Source organism: Typopeltis vanoorti, chromosome 26 (assembly GCF_054136105.1).
Source record: "Typopeltis vanoorti isolate ZY-2024b chromosome 26, IOZ_Tvanoo_1.0, whole genome shotgun sequence".
Lineage (NCBI taxonomy): Eukaryota > Metazoa > Arthropoda > Arachnida > Uropygi > Thelyphonidae > Typopeltis > Typopeltis vanoorti.
Window position 1 is genome coordinate 335,404 of NC_143574.1, and position 16,890 is coordinate 352,293.

The window sequence follows — 16,890 nt, forward strand, 5'->3', positions numbered from 1 at the left end:
TTTCTTTTTGAGTAGTTTTAAAAAGATCAAAATCTGTGATATCACTTGATGCTGCAGCCATTTTTGTTACTTCATCTGCAGTTTCATTTCCCTTTAATCTCGCATGAGATAGGAAATTAATATTGATTTTAATATTAATCTCTCATCTCATCTTCTTCCTTTTACCCGCTTTTGCCTTGCGGTGTCGAGGGTTTATTAATCATCGAACCTCAAACCGTTCACAGGATAAGGTGGTCAGCCCTACACCCCGGTGTATCCTATATCCTATAGTGTTGAGTTCTCAAGGTGGGTTTGCCTGCTTTGCAGGATGAAAAACCCCAGGATAAACTGGAGGAAAAACCCTACGGTCCACACCCAAGACTGGCTAACTTGGCAATGGCTGAAGAAGATCTTTCAGCTCCTCACGTCACTGATGGGAATCGAACCTAGGACACTCCTTCCCTAGGCATATGGTTATGAAGCGCACGGCCACTAGGCTAATCGTAGACTATTTTAATATTAATAATAATATTAAAATTCTGTAATTATACCCAACAAAATATTAACACTACAGAGGATATAAAAAGAAATTGAGATAACAGTTGTTCATTACAAAAATATACTTGCTGGCTTCAGTAATAGTGTTATTAAACTTAATATACCTTTCTCGACACTGCTTTCCAATCCTTCCCTTTAAATGCTTGGCTATTACTGTCCACTTCTTTGGTCCATATTTCTTTACAAGTTCAACAACTTTGTCATCTTCCTATAACATAAATGGAAATATATATGCCACAAAACATATAATCTCTTTCCTTACCTAAACATACACTTAACATACATCAGAGATCATAATATATTCTACAGACAAGATAATCATTATCTCTATAACAAGGATTGGATTAACTGACTCGAAAGAGGGGTCAATATAAGATAACGGGTCAATGAGAGTAGACAGGAAAATTATGTTATAATATAATAAGAATAAATATAAAAATACAACCATGAATAGTGGTAATGAAAATGTTCAGTTTTAACAATTGAGTATGTGAATTTTACTGACTAATGGCAAAATCATCCAGCAACACAGATTGCTGTATATTGTGATATTGTGTGCTGCTGGCAGTTGACACATGGATCTGTCACAGTTAACCTCACCTCTCACAGTGTTGCAACAGTAACAATGTGATTAACCTGAATATAAATGTGCATATGCATGTAAACATTATTGTAGGTTATTGCAAATAATAACATTATAATTTTGATGCCATGTTAAACCCAAAAAAGAAGTGTCATTTATATTCCCAAAAATATTTAACATTTAACTAAGGTTCTGAAATTTAGTAGGCAACAATGGAAAGGAAAGTATACACTTTGTGGGAAAATTTTGGAGAAGGTTGAGGAGACAAGAGATCTGGGAAAGGATCTGAAGTTCAGAGGTCACACTGCACAAGTTGTGAAGTCATCACATCACATCATATGATGGTAATAATTGTGGAGAACCTTAACATGCAGAAATAAAGTTATGGTTGAATTGTATAAGGCCTTGATCAGGCCTCATATGGAAAATTGTGCACAGATTTGGTTCCCTGGTTTTCATGGTGATGAAGATATATTAGAAAGGATCCAAAGAAGACTGACTAAGGTGATAACCGTATTTGGAATGTGAGATATGAAGACAGATCAAGGGAAAACAATTTGCAAAACATTGTGAAGTGGAGGAAGAGAGGGGGGGGGAGAGATATGATTGAGACATTTAAGTTTGGAAAGGGACTGCTACTACGTTAATGTGGCAGAAATTTTTCACAGAATGGGAGGGAGGGAGAGGGATAGACCAAGGGTCCATCCCTGGAAACTGTAAGGAACAGGTTCTTTGCATAGAGAGTAGTTGGTAGGTGGAAGGCATTTCCTGACTATGCAGTAAATGCAGATACAATGAACGAGTTTAAAGAACAGCTTGATGGGCTTTGTGTGTAACTCCCATGATGAGTCTTTTTGACTGCATGGAAGTCTGGTATATCTGCATTTACTGCATAGTCAGGAAATGCCTTCCACCTACCAACTACTCTCTATGCAAAGAACTTTTAAAAATAATAACCATCAAAGATGAATGCATCTTAATTAAAAAGACAAGAACTGGAATATTCCAAATATTTAAAAGAAAAGTATATATGAAACATTCTACAACCAGTGAAATTTCTAGTAATGCTGAAGAAGGATTGGAAACCTCTTATAATACATTATTACACTTTCAATTGCAAAAGCAGAGTATCTACACATAGTTGGGAAGCAATCGAGTTTGCCAGAAGAACAAGAAATTATAAGCTCTGTCATGAAAATGGATCCACTATTAAAAAGCATTCCATTGAGTAACAATACGGTTCAATGTCAGATTAATGAGACAACTAAGCAGATAAAAACTATGGTTTCTGAAATGCAGACAGTTAAATTTGCAGTAAAACTGGATGAGGTAACATCATTAACTTTAGGCATCCTTATTGCTTATGTATCTTATGTCAACCCAAGCCCAAGAAGATAATAATGGAAGAATTTCTGTTTGCTAAACAATTAAAGATGTATACAACAGTTGAAATATTTTTGTGCTATGAAAAATACTTATGAGAAAAGTATACACCTATTACCACATTATTATTATTATTATTATTATGTGACATCCTCCAGGGAATCCAAAGACTCATCGAGGGAGGGCACCTACTCTACAAGTCTCCATCTCCACCAATCCACCATTACCTTCATCGTCTACTGCTGATCGCCACCACTAATATTTTCACAGACAATTACAAACATCCATGCCCACAGCATGATTCAAACCCACAACCTTTTGGCTGGAGAGTAGATGTGCTAACCACTCAACCAACAAAGCCAGCAGCATTGTAGCAGCTGCACTGCTACTGATGGAGCACCAGTAATGGCTTGCAAATAGTTTCCAGCATTTTTGAATTTAAAAAAAGCCTGATGTTAGAACTGTACACTGTGTTCTGTATAAGAAGCATTTGCTTAAAAAAATTGCAACATTTGATTGGACTTTTTATTCTGTAATTTTTTCTTGAAATAAAGAAACGATCAGCAGCAAAATTAATGGAATCAAAAAGGCAGTGACAACCATAGATCAAGTTAATTCAAGACATATATAGGCAGCAAACCCAGATTATTATTTTTAATAAACCCCTTGAAATACCTCTCAAGAGAGGAGTAAGAAAAGGAGATGTGGTCTCTCCCAATCTCTTTATAGCAATGCTAGAAAACATTCTAAAAACACAAACCTGGATGGAGACTTAAATATAGATGGAGAGAATCTTAAAATACTCCTGTTTGTTGATGATGTGGTTCTGATCTCTCATCAGCCATCTGAGCTAGAAATAATGCTGAATGAAATACACTTGCACAGTAAAATGGCAGGATTACAAATCCACCCTGAGAAGACAAAGTGGATGAAAAATGAATACTGTCATGATCAACAAATCAAATTGCAAAATAAAGTCATAGACAAAGTGGAGAGCTACATTTATTTAGGACAAGCAATCAAAATGAACAATGATATATCAGAAGCAATAAATAGATGCATAAAGCCTTTAACCAGATAAAACATGCCATCCCAAACCAAAAAACAGATATCAAAATAAGATCAAACCTTTTTAACAGGATTTTCTACCAGCAATGAGCTACGGTAGCAAGACATGGAACTCAAAAAAAAAAAAAATGGAAGAACAAAGCCTAATAACAACCCGGACAATAGAAATAAGGGTCTGTAATAAGCAAAATAAGCAAAAAAGATCATATCACACACACGGACCCCTTCATCAAAAACAAGCAACTCTTTGTAGAAAAACTAGAAGACATTTGTCTTACCAATGGACATTCTAACTATCTAGATATTGTACCTTCATTCACAAATGTTCCTGTAGCTAAAGTAATGGCATCTCTCAACTATTTAGACATCATCTCAACTAAAATTATTTCCGATGGAATGGGAAAATCTACAAACAGCTATCTGGCCCTGGAAAATGGGAAGCCCTCTATCTCCTCAAATCCAAAACCATCACTTTGGTGGAGATACATAGATGACATATTTATAATCTGGAAACACAGTGTGGCTGAATCATAAATTAAATTCACTTTAGAACTTGAAAATGAAGGAAAATTACCTTTCCTACATGTTTTAATTTCGAAAAATGCAGAAGGAACCTTCTCTCTTAGCATATACCATAAGCCTATTCCTGCAGGTCGTTCGTTACCTATATTTCTCTTCATTGCACCATACATCACAAAAATTAAGTATTATAAATACACTGAAAAAAAAAAAAAAAGGGGGGGGGGTGATCTCTATGACAGGAGATGAAGAAACACATTACATTCTCTTCTCCAACTACTGATGAGCAATGGATATTCTAAGAAAATGGTACAAAGAATACTATTCTCTACTACTGCTCCACAACAAATTCCTAACATTCTTTACAAATCTTGGCTTTCCATCCTTTATATTGGTAGACTTTCTCTCAAATTTGCCAATCTCATGACATAAGAGTGGTATTCAAGTCTATTGTGACTATACGATTATATGTGGGATTATGCTAGAAGAAATTGATCAGGCTCAAAATATTGAAGTGCTAGTAGACAAGAAGTTGAAGATCAGAGTAGCAAAGATTGCAAATACAACTCAAAAGATAATTGCAATACTGAAACAAACTTTGACATGTAAAGATAAGGATGTAATTTTGCATCTTTACAAGGCCTTGGATTACTGTGTGCAGTTCTGGTCTCCTGGTTTCTGTTGTGATTCTGATACAGTGTGGAGAGTGCAACAGAGAATGTTAAAAATGATATCAGGAATCAGGATTGTGGAATACTGATTATGAAGGCTGGTTGGGAATTTGTAGACTGCAGACGCTAGCAAACAGGAGAAAGAGGGGTGATATGATTGAGACTTACAAAGTTCTGAATGGGTCATACAAGATTTCAGATAGAATTTTTCATTTTTTGGAAAGTGAAAAAAAAAAAAATTCTCAGAAAATGAATACCATTAAGAAGGGGATGAGATCTAGATTTTTCTCTCACAGAGTTGTGTGTGACTGGAATGAACTGCCATTGGATTTTCAAAAACAAGTATGAGAGTTGGTGTGTGCAACATGTGGTCTTCCTCGATGAGTCGCTGACTCCCTGAAGGTTTCTCTAAATAATAATAATAACTTTAATTAATATTTTCCTATATTTCAGCAATGTTCAGTAGTATTGAAGCGGGAGTTAAGACAGAAGGCAAAGCTGGCTGTCTTCGATACAGTCTATGTCCCCATCCTCACCTATGGTCATGAGAGTTGGGTAATGACCGAAAGAATGCGGACACGAATCCAAGCGGCTGAAATGAGGTTCCTTTGAGGGGTTGTGGGGCTGACAAAACTCGACAGAGTCAGAAGCTCTGCAATTTGGGAAACCCTCAATACTCAACTGCTGCTTCTCCGTGTTGAGAGATCACAGTTACGCTGGTACGGGCACCTGGTCAGAATGCCACAAGAGAGGCTCCCTCAGCAGGCCCTCTTTGCCAAGCCAGAGGGTGGGAGGCCATGTGGAAGGCCAAGGACTCGCTGGATAGATTATATCCAAAACCTTGGGTGGACACGTTTGGGAATCCCACCAGAACACCTGAACTTGGTGGCAGAGGATCGTGACCATTGGAAGTTCCTCTTGCAGCTTTTGTCCCCACAACCCAATTAGGAAGAGTGGGCCTTGAAGATGTATGTTCAGTAATGTTACATTGCCATCATCTGGCATCATAAAAACAATGATATGTGCATGCAAGCACTAACACTGAGCAAATGAGGCCAAAGAGAGGCAACCAAATCAAGCCTAGAGTCTTAAATGGCACCACCGGGCTAGAGTGAGTGGTCTTGGCTGCTGGGCTGAAGATCTGAGGATGAGTGCTTCCCAAATTTGGGGGAATCTCATGCACCTAAATTTGTTGAGATTTGGAAAGTTTTTCAGGACTGAAGCAGATTTGAGGCAAAGCCTCTCAAGATTTGTATTTGCTGTTGTGTAATAGAGTGGCCTTCTTCCAGCATATCCTGTGGTGAGTATCCAAAGCATGATCAGCAAGTCTTGAGTGGCTATAATGGTAGAACTGGATGTAGTCCTTGTGTTCAGAAATTCTGATATTAGCTGTCCTGACTGGCCATAGTAGGACAGTTTGCAACTTGGACCTGGTAGGTCTAGGGAATATAGTTGGTCATTGGTGGAGTGAATAAGGGATAGCAATTTTTTATGTGGTCTGAGTGTTGTAAGGTTGTATTTCCTTAGGATTTTTGTCAATTATTTCAGATGTACCCTGGATACGTGAATCACCATTCTATATATTCGGAGCATGCTGGAAGAAAGCCACTCTATTACACTGCAGCAAATACAAATATGAGAGACTGTTCCTTGAATCTGCCTCAGTCCTGAAAAACTTTCCAAACCTCAAGAAATTTGGGTGCATGAGACAGCCCCAAATTTGGGAAGCACTCATTCTCAGATCTTCAGCCCAACAGCCAAGATCACTCAATCTAGCCCACTAGGTGATGCCATTCAAGGCAGACTCTAGGCCCTTTCTTCAGCCTCATCTGCTCAGTGTTAGTGCTTGAATGCATATATCATTGTTTTTATGATCCCTGATGATGGCAATGTAATGTTGCCAAAATATATGAAAGTATTAATTAAACTTTGGCCAGCTTAGTTCTCATTTCCTCTCATAACCTGATTTAGCTCTCCTTACCACACTAGTGATCCTTCTTGTCTGGTTATTGCATCACTGCTTGTATTGTTTTTATGATCCCTGATGATGGCAATGTAATGTTGCCAAAATATATGAAAGTATTAATTAAACTTTGGCCAGCTTAGTTCTCATTTCCTCTCATAACCTGATTTAGCTCTCCTTACCACACTAGTGATCCTTCTTGTCTGCATATTGCATCACTGCTTGTAGGCATGCAGATCCTTCATATACATACAGTAGATTCTGGTTAATTGGGGCACCTGTTTACTTGGAACAAATATTGAAGAAAAGAAACAAATCAAGATAACCCAAAGTTGCACTCATTTGGGCTACCGTAATGCTTTTTGGGAGAGTGGCTGCAGATGGTGCACGAGTAGTGAGTTGCACAGAGAGTGGTACTGTCAGTAAGTGCTGGGTTACAGAGTAAAGAGGATTGACAGTATAATGATTCTACTTACAGTGACTGAGAGATAACGTATTTTTGATTAAAACAGGTGTGTATTAATTTTTTATTAAAAAGTGTGAGAAACAGTGTAGCAATTTAATTATTATCATTATTTCTTAAGGGGTGCTTAAAGGTCAAAGCTGTATAACTGAGAGGAGACTTCCACATAGCCTTTCAAGGAATGTGGAGAACCGACCAGGGCTTCTGACCTAATGTCCAATCCTCACCTTCTCGTGGTGCATCCTGTTGGGTATCTACTTTGATACTGAACGAACGAGGATGAGCTGGCAATTTGGGATTTAGCCGACCAAATTGTATTCTTATTGGTTAAACCAAAATAAAAAATGATGGTACAACATGACAAAATTTCATGCCAGCTGGGGGCGTCGCCCGGTTAAACAAGGCCCCCGTTGTTTTCGCCATACTTATACTTCTGATAAGTATATACCCCGATGTTATACTTCTAAATAAATCCGCTACACGTCTGCAAGATTCTCTGACTAAATCAAATAGCTGTTGTAATAGATATGGTATGAAGGTCAGCAATAAAAAGACAAAGACAATGAAAATAGGCAGAATCATTGAAAATGTCAACTGTGTTGTGAATGGAGAACCTGTGGAACAAGTAAAACATTTCAGCTACTTAGGCACGATTTTTACTGAAGATGGTAAATTAAATATAGAAATAGACAACAGAATCAGCAAAGCTGGTATGGTGGGAAGTCAATTGAATAAATTCATATGGAATAAGAGAGAAATTAGTGGGAACACTAAATTAGCTATACAAGACAGTGTTCAAACCAGTTTAAACTTATGGATCTGAGAGCTGGGTCAGAAGTAAAACACTTGACCAAAGACTAGAGACCGCAGATATGAGAGTCCTGAGAAAGATTCGAGGTGTGAACAGATGGCATCAATGGTAATATCATATTAAAAATGAGGATATTAGGAAAGAACTTGACATTGTCAGCATCCAGGAATGCGTTAGCAGAGCTAATCTCAGGTGGTATGGTCACTTAAATAGAATGAGAGAGGAAAGATTAGCAAAACAAATGTTCTCTGCCAGGTTGGCAGGAAAATGACCCAGAGGAAGACCAAGATATAGGTGGATTGATATGGTACAAAGTGCCTTAGACGATAGAAATATAAGATCTGATAATGTTGGAGTCTTGACAAGTAACAGACTGATTTGGAGGAAAATTGTAGATAGGAAGTTAGTAATAATGTAATTTTTTCATGTAGTACTGTCATATCCTGTACACCCCTTGAGGGTACATGGCAGGAATTTGATGATGATGATGATGATGATGATTTCTTAAAAAAAAAAATAATAAGGCCCCTGTCAAGATGCCAAGAAAAAATTAACATTAGCAGATAAAATTGCCTTACTTGACAAAATAAAAACCCAACTGTTTAACACCAGTCATTGTCAGCTGACAGATAATGGGTGTTCCCAAATCTACAATCGCACGTTTGTTAGGCCAACAGGACAAATTGCGAGAATGGGCATCATGTGATCGACAACAGGGAAAATCCCAAAAATGGAAGCAAGAAGGCAAGGATCCAAGCATTGAGGAGGCTCTCAATCAATGGTTCTCTATTATAACTGAAAGAGGAGTGTGTGTTAATGATCAAATGATAAAAACCAAATCGGAAGAGTTAGCTAGAAAGATGGGCCATATGAGCTTTAAAGCTACATATGGTTAGTTATTGCGATGGAAAACCAGACATGAAATAAAATTTAAGAAGGCCACACAGTGAGAAGAACAGTACTGATACTGTAAGTGCTGAACAGTGGAAATCAACTAAATTATCTGAATAGCTACAGAAGTCTAGTTCTGATGAAGCAGGTCTGTTTTACCATGCCACACCAGATGGTTCCTTGAGCTATAAACTTGCAGCACTGTCAGGTTCAAATCGCATTACCATGTTGTGCTGCTGTAACATGTCGGGAAGTGATAAATGGAAGCTGTTGGTTAACGGAAAAAGCACCAAGCCTCGATGCTTTAAAGGGCTTAGAATGGATAGTGTGCCAGATCTGAATTATGCCAACAAGAATGCATGGGTGACTTCTGTTATCTTTCAGAAATGGCTAATTACTTGGAATGCAGAATTGCAAATGAAATTGAAGAAAAATTCTTATGCTTCTGGACAACTGTGTGGTATACCCTTAATTAGATTGTTTGAAAAACATTCAAACCAAATTTCTTCCTGCTAATACCATGTTCCTGGTACAGCCACTGGAAATGGGAATCATAAAAAATTTGAAGACATTATATCAGAAAGTTGGCACACTACATCCTTGAAACAATCGAAAAAAATCTAATGACGTTATCTTTAATGGCGCAATGGCCAAAGAAATCAATGCAAAGGTTACCATTTTACAAGCAGTACAATTTGTTGCAGATAGCTGGTGAGAAACAAGCAGCAAAATAATTCAAAACTGCTTTGCTCATTGTGGTTTTAAGAATTCAGACAAGGAAATGCCAGATATGACTGATAATGAAAATGAAATCATTTTGGAACTGCAACAGATCAGAACCTATGAAGAGTTTTTATGCATTGACAATAGCCTTCAATGTTATAATGAAAATGAAAATTGTGAGGATACAATTGTTGAACAAATTGCAACAAAACAACTAGATCCCAGAAGACAAGGAAAGTAATGAGGAGGGCACACCTGAACATGAGTGACTAACCAGAAAACCAGGAAATTTATTGTTGAATTACAATGCTACTTTATGCAAGAAGGCATTGAAGGCAGTCCTTTATCTGAATTGGATACCTGTGCTGATTTTGTTCAGTTGCAGTCTAGAAAGGGAACACATCAGGATACACTCGATAAATTTCTCCAAAATAATTGTTAAAGAAAATATGCTTCTTTGATTGATACCTACATATAATTAACCTCTTTAAGGACATATGTGTACATTTAGTTTTTTTAAATAAAAACATGGTTGACAAACGTATGCTGAAAGTTTGTCTATTTTTAAACATTTTTAACTTTTTATGATATTTTAGTTTTTTCCATAAAATTTCACATAATTGGGGAAGCCACTTAATTTGGACATAGTGTTCTAGTCTCAATTAACAAGAATCCACTGTGTGTGTGTGTGTGTGTGTGTGTGTGTGTGTGTGTGTGTGTGTGTGTGTGTGTGTGTGTGTGTGTGTGTGTGTGTGTGTGTGTGTGTGTGTGTGTGTGTGTGTGTGTGTGTGTGTGTGTGTGTGTGTGTGTGTGTGTGTGTGTGTGTGTGTGTGTGTGTGTGCATATATATATATATATATATATATACATACATGCATACATGTACATATATTACCTGAATCAATACTGTGTCATCTTCAGTAGTGCAAAGAGCATATACAGTGGGACGTGGAAGCTTAGAAAGCTGTGTTATGGAACAACAAATTATGCTACACCCTCTACAAAGCAGAGGGATGGGCGTGATGGATGCCCAGTGAACTCTCTTACCAGAGTGCATAATTCAGAATATGAAATTCAGAGGTGGTGGTGTGATGGTATGGTCCTGTTTTTCTTGGTTTGACTTCAGACCTGTACCCACACCTAACTGTATTACCCCCCCCCCCTTCCAACACCTCTAGTTTCCCTGGTTTGGCACTTCCACTTACCAAACATTCTCGAAACTCCAAAACCATTCAAATGCAATCTATCCAGCATACAAGTCCTTTCTCTCATCAAATTCACTTCAGACATCTACTTCAAGCTGCACACATTCCTTCTACACAAATGTCTTACTGACTCTTACACAATCATGGCCAGTCTCAATTATTTCTATCATTCTGTGGCAGCAGATTCACTACTGAAGATGACATGGTATATTAATTTGGGTAATGTGAGGATTGTATATTGTGGTCCTACTATGGAAACAAATCATTTGTGCCTACCAAAACAATCAATTCTTTTACTTTCATCCCCTCCCTATGCATATTAACAGCTTCACTGACATCCTTGATCTCTGCACCTGGAAAACATGCTTTGTCATCTCATCAAGTATACCTCTTATCATAGAATCCCCATACAATGCTACATCCTTATCCCAGATTGTTGCCGTTTTTATACTCTCCCCACTTATACTCCCACTTTTCCTTCAATTCACCTCCTTGCTACAGATGCCAGTTGCTTCTCCTCAAGTCACTCAAACTCAAAATTATATACTTTCAATGGCAGGATTCATATTTCTTGTATATAAGTAACAAAGTTGTGTCATCACCATATTATTATTATATTCTGGATTTGAGAGAGTTTTTCAAGTTTTTTGCTGGTTTGGAAAGTATAACGTACTTGAATGACAAGAAATTATAATTTTGACTCTCACGAAAATGTATAATATCATACATAATCTGTAAAGAGGTATTATATAATCTGTGAAGCAACTAAAGGATGTCAGATTTGTGGGAGGAAAACCTTTCCACTTCGGTATGAAACCAGCTAGCTCACCTTCAGTTGAAAAAGTCCTTATAAAGATTACCATATGACCTACATGGATTCAAATTCTCCAAGACATGAAAGGTAGCTTGATGTGAAGCCAAGTGCACTGTAAGCACAGGTAGCTTAGATATGAAGTTACTTCTCATACAAACTTTTCTTTTCTTGTGTATGGCAAAAAACAAAATGATCGATATTTTGCCCTAGCTAGGACAACATGTGGATCGCTTTGTTGAGTTGGAAAGTGTATATGGTGTTGATCAGTGGTTCAACCCAACCCATATGGTGTCTGACTCCATATACAATGATAAAATGTTGGATGTTTAATGGATTTTTTACAACACTCAGAAAGGATTAAAAAGAATTTAATACTTCCTATATTTCGTCCTAGTCACTAGGACATCTACGGGGATAACAAAAATAACTAATGTAACATAACACAAATATCATACAATACTAAGTCCAACCACGTGGGTGACACTAAAGTCTTATCTAGGTGGAGCGCCCTCTAAGGGCGGTTGTAGGTGGCCTGGAATATAAAGTAGGATCTCTGGTGATGAGTGTTTCCCAAATTTTCAGAAGCTTAATGCAACCGTATTTATTAAGATTTGGTTGATTTCTAAGAGCTGCTGCTGCTTCCAAGAATAGTCTCTCTTTCTTGAATTTGCTGTGATGGAGCATGGTGGTTTTCTTCCATGATACTCTGTGGGTGGTGTCCAAGACATGGTCAGCCAAGCCTGAATGACCATAGTTGTGTTTACAGATGTAAGACTTGTGTTCCTCTAGGCGGATGGATGCTGATCTGCCTGTCTGTCCAAAGTATGCCAGCTTACAGGAACAGGGTACTTTGTAAACTCCAGGCAGAGAGAGAGGAGGGAGTTGATCTTTCGTAGAATGGATAAGGGTAGCAAGTTTGTGGTGGGGCTTATATGCTGTGTGTAGGTTGTACTTTTTTAGAATCTTGGCTATTTTTTTGGATGTGCCATGGATGTAGGGTATGGGGATGGCATTTTTAAATTCTTGTTGACGAGAAGGACCGGGAATGGGAGAGGAACTGATTATTTTTTTGATACTGTGATCGCTGTAACCATTGGAGAGGAAAGTGTTGTGTATGTAGTTAAGCTCAGTAGTGAGGGCGGTTCCACTGGAACAAAGATTGTGAGCTCTCTTGGTAAGAGTTTTAATAATGCCATATAGTTGAGAGGGGTGGTGGTGGTGTGAGAGTTTGTGAATGTATCTGCCTGTGTGTGTGGGTTTTCTGTATACAGTGAAGGCAAGTGTATCATTAGGCAGGTGTGTGACTAAGGTGTCTAGGAAGGGTAAACAATTGTTCTTTTCCTTTTCCATAGTAAACTGGATTCTTCGATGTAGGCTATTGAGATGACTGAGGAAGGAGTCTAATGTGTCTGGGCCATGAGGCCAAATAGAGAACACATCATCTACATATCTTAGCCAGATAGAAGGTTTGAGTGGGGCTGAGTCTATGGCTCGTTTTTCAAAATCTTCCATATAGAAATTAGCAGGGGGGGATAGAGGGAACAAGCAGATAGAGGGAACCCATGGCGGTTCCCTCTATCTGCTTGTAGATTTTTTTCTTCCAAGAAAAATACCCAGAGTTAATGGCAAAGGAAAAGAGATCTAAGATGTCAGAAGGGAAAACTTTTTGTAAGAGAGATAAGGTGTCAATTAAGGGAATATTAGTAAACAAAGAGGAGATATCAAAGCTTACCAATATGTCTGCTATATTCAAGGATAAATTCAAGGTTATGCTTTATTCAAGGTTAAAGCAGACATATTGGTAAGCTTTGATATCTCCTCTTTGTTTACTAATATTCCCTTAATTGACACCTTATCTCTCTTACAAAAAGTTTTCCCTTCTGACATCTTAGATCTCTTTTCCTTTGCCATTAACTCTGGGTATTTTTCTTGGAAGAAAAAAATCTACAAGCAGACAGAGGGAACTGCCATGGGTTTCCCCCCTCTCCCCCCCCCCTTGCTAATTTCTATATGGAAGATTTTGAAAACAAGCCATAGACTCAGCCCCACTCAAACCTTCTCTCTGGCTAAGATATGTGGACGATGTGTTCTCTATTTGGCCTCATGGCCCAGACACATTAGACTCCTTCTTCAGTCATCTCAATAGCCTACATCCAAGAATCCAGTTTACTATGGAAAAGGAAAAGAACAATTGTTTACCCTTCCTAGACACCTTAGTCACATGCCTGAATCAAAACAGGCAACCACCAATTGATGGGACAAGCTTTTCCAGCCTCTACCCTTTTTTAGGCAGAGGCTGGAAAAAGCTTGCTTCCATGCTGTTGGGTAGATGCTAGATGAGTAAGATAGCTTATATAGGCAAAACAGGATGAGTATTAATTCTGGGACACAAGTTTTGAGCACAACATTTCGGGGAATTGATCACTTTTTTTTTACACTTATTTCAGGCTGTACTGTAAGCTGAATGAGAAGCTGGAGTTTTGATTTAAGCCATTGAATGTATGGTGCATTTTTATCATGGATTGCAGAGGCACACTTTTTTTTTTTTTTTCAGAGAACCAAGCTGAGCAGGAAATGAAGGCCCTCATTCCAGTGAGAATTATTTCAGTTAGTTCAGTTTAGGTATTTGAATCAGGAAAGCGAAAATAGTCATCTAACCATGGAAAAGAAACATAAAACTTATGGAAGTCATCTCAGTTGGCACAAATGTAGTACCATATGGTACAAGGCTAAAATTGGCTGGGAGGAGAACGATCTGTAGAAAAGAAGAGGGAAAAGATTTTGGTTAGCATTGCCAAGAGAAGAGCATACATCCACAGTGTATTTGGAGGGAGAGCTGGTTAAGAAAAGGTCCAGAGTGCTGGAAGGAGGATGAGGACTGACTAGTATTCCAGTTGATATGCTAACCATTTGTGACAGATCATGGAAAAGATGCATAAAAGTTCTGGAGGTCATCCCAGTTGGAATAACTGTAGCATCATACAGTACAAGGCAGAAATCTGGAGGCTGCCCTTCTGGCTTGCCTACTCATAAAAAGAAATAATATTTTTTTATATTTTATGAAACCTAGCTGCATTGTCATTATTATTTTGAAGGCATGTATTTAGGCTTATGTCTCAGCTGAAGCTAATGTTAAGGTTTAATGGAATGAAAATAGCACAATGAAAGAATTAAAAAGATTTACTGGTTCCAATATTTCATTTCTGTCACAGAAACATCATCCAGAAAAACAACATGAGAGTTATAATAATGCACTCAAACAAAACAAAAAATAAGTGGAAGATATTTTGAGGTCACCACACATGTTGCAGTACTGTCATATGATTACCTCATATGGATAACATATGCTACTGGAATAAAAATGTTTTTATAACTAGTGGCAGAATCTGGTTTACAAGAACATAATGCAAAACTTTTAGATCCATCAATATAGTTTTCATCCAGAGTCCATGTCTCAAGTAGTTTAGGAATCAGCAATGTACTATTGTGAGATAGTGATCTCATGACTCTGATGGCAAATTTAGATATTTTATTACATGCTTGGTTACTAGCCTCTTTTTCATATCAACAGAATAGCAAACTACACTGGTAAATAAATTTGGATCCTTTGACCATTTCCTTAAATATCATTCTGACACTATACCAAAATGCACAACACCCATTTTAAGAAAATAATGCCAGAAAAACAAAGGCCTAAAAATATAGAGTAAAGTCAGCTGTGATCCAGGGTATGAAACAAGTGGTCTGAAGACAAGACATTATTAGTCTAGGAACCTGGATCTGTGCTAAAGATTGCAGAGATAGAAGAATTATGAAGGGGAGCATTGGAAACTTGATCTAAAAAAAAAAAATCATGCGCCAGGACTTACATAAGGTGTCTAGTTTGCTCATCAGGAGACTGACCCAAGGAGGACATATGAACCAGCATCCTAACCACTGAACACAACCGACCACTAGCTATAAAGAAGTAAGGCAATAAAAAATAGTTTCTGTATAACTTCAAAAGTTCATAAGCAATGACAACTGGTTGTGAATAACTTATTTTTAACTTATTTGAGGATCTCACATCTGACAATGTGAAAGCCTCACATCTTAAGTCATCATTCTTGATTAACACTAAGTTTTGAAATCTTTGATGTCCTTTGAGTTTTGATAAAAAGCATTAATATAAAATTATTTTAATTTCTTTTTATGTTCCAACATTTCAACAATGCAGTATTGTGTTTTTAGTTGCAAAGAAAAATCATACAAAATCCTACTTGGAAGAGTGCTGGATTAGATTTTTGTATTACATTTCTACAGAATAGTTCTGTATAACACTGGCTGAGAAGGTGCACAAGTTTAAAAATAAAATTTAAAAAAAAAAAAAAAGGAAGAGGGCAAAAACTCCTAAAATATGCCCCATGAAAGGTTAGTTACTTAGATCATGTAATGCACTTGTCTTGTCAGATGCCTTGTACTTGTCTCTTAACTAAAGGTTATGTGACAAGTACATGGCATATGTAAATTGTATATATTCTGAATGAATATTTTACATTCATTATTAGTCATATAGATATTTTAAGGATACAATTAAAACAATTTTATTGTTATTTCCTATATTTTGTCAAAAGTTAAATTGGCATCTTCAAGGAGTGATATACATAAAGATATATGGATGTAGGCCCTACATAAGTGAGACTGGAGTAAGTAACAAAACAAAGCTTGAAGTCCCATAGGGTGCACTTGGCTCTTGTCTAAGGATGAGAGCTTCTCAGATGCAAGACAGTTTTATGCACTCAAATTTAATGAATTTAGGATGGCTTTTCAAAGCATATACATATTTAAGGACGTCTTTCATACATATATATTTTTGTGAAGCAAAGTGACCTTTTCCATCAGATTCTGTATTGGTTATCTAAGGCACAGTTTGTAAGTTCTGAATTACCATAAGGATGGTACTAAATGTAGATTTAATATCTGGAATAATAAATTTAGTTTAATCCTTTATCCAAGTGTTAGCAAACAAAGTTTGCGCCTGAAGATACTTCAAGACTGAGGCAACTCATAACAAAAGTAGACCAAGCTATCATCACTCCTACCTCAGTATCTCCCATAATGCAAAGCACATCTCCTTGTGGATATGTATAATGCTATGTATTAAGGGAAGGGCCACTGCCCAGACCGGCTTCGACCTTTATTGAAGTCTCATCAGTGGGAGCCAGGCCCAGAAGTGGAGATACCAAGGCAGAAGCAATTTGCAATATGGCAGATACTGAG

General features: G+C 37.4%; 1 protein-coding gene across 5 annotated transcripts in view; it reads right to left on the reverse strand.

Moving 5' to 3' along the window:
- Nucleotides 1–16,890, reverse strand: part of LOC150092256 (myb-related protein B-like) — a 248,286-nt gene that overhangs the window by 146,087 nt on the left and 85,309 nt on the right. For all 5 annotated transcript variants that reach the window (XM_090414888.1, XM_090414885.1, XM_090414886.1 and 2 more), the window contains one exon: nt 642–745. In XM_090414888.1, coding sequence (XP_090271014.1) covers nt 642–745 — 104 coding nt within the window. The remainder of the gene's footprint in view (nt 1–641; nt 746–16,890) is intronic.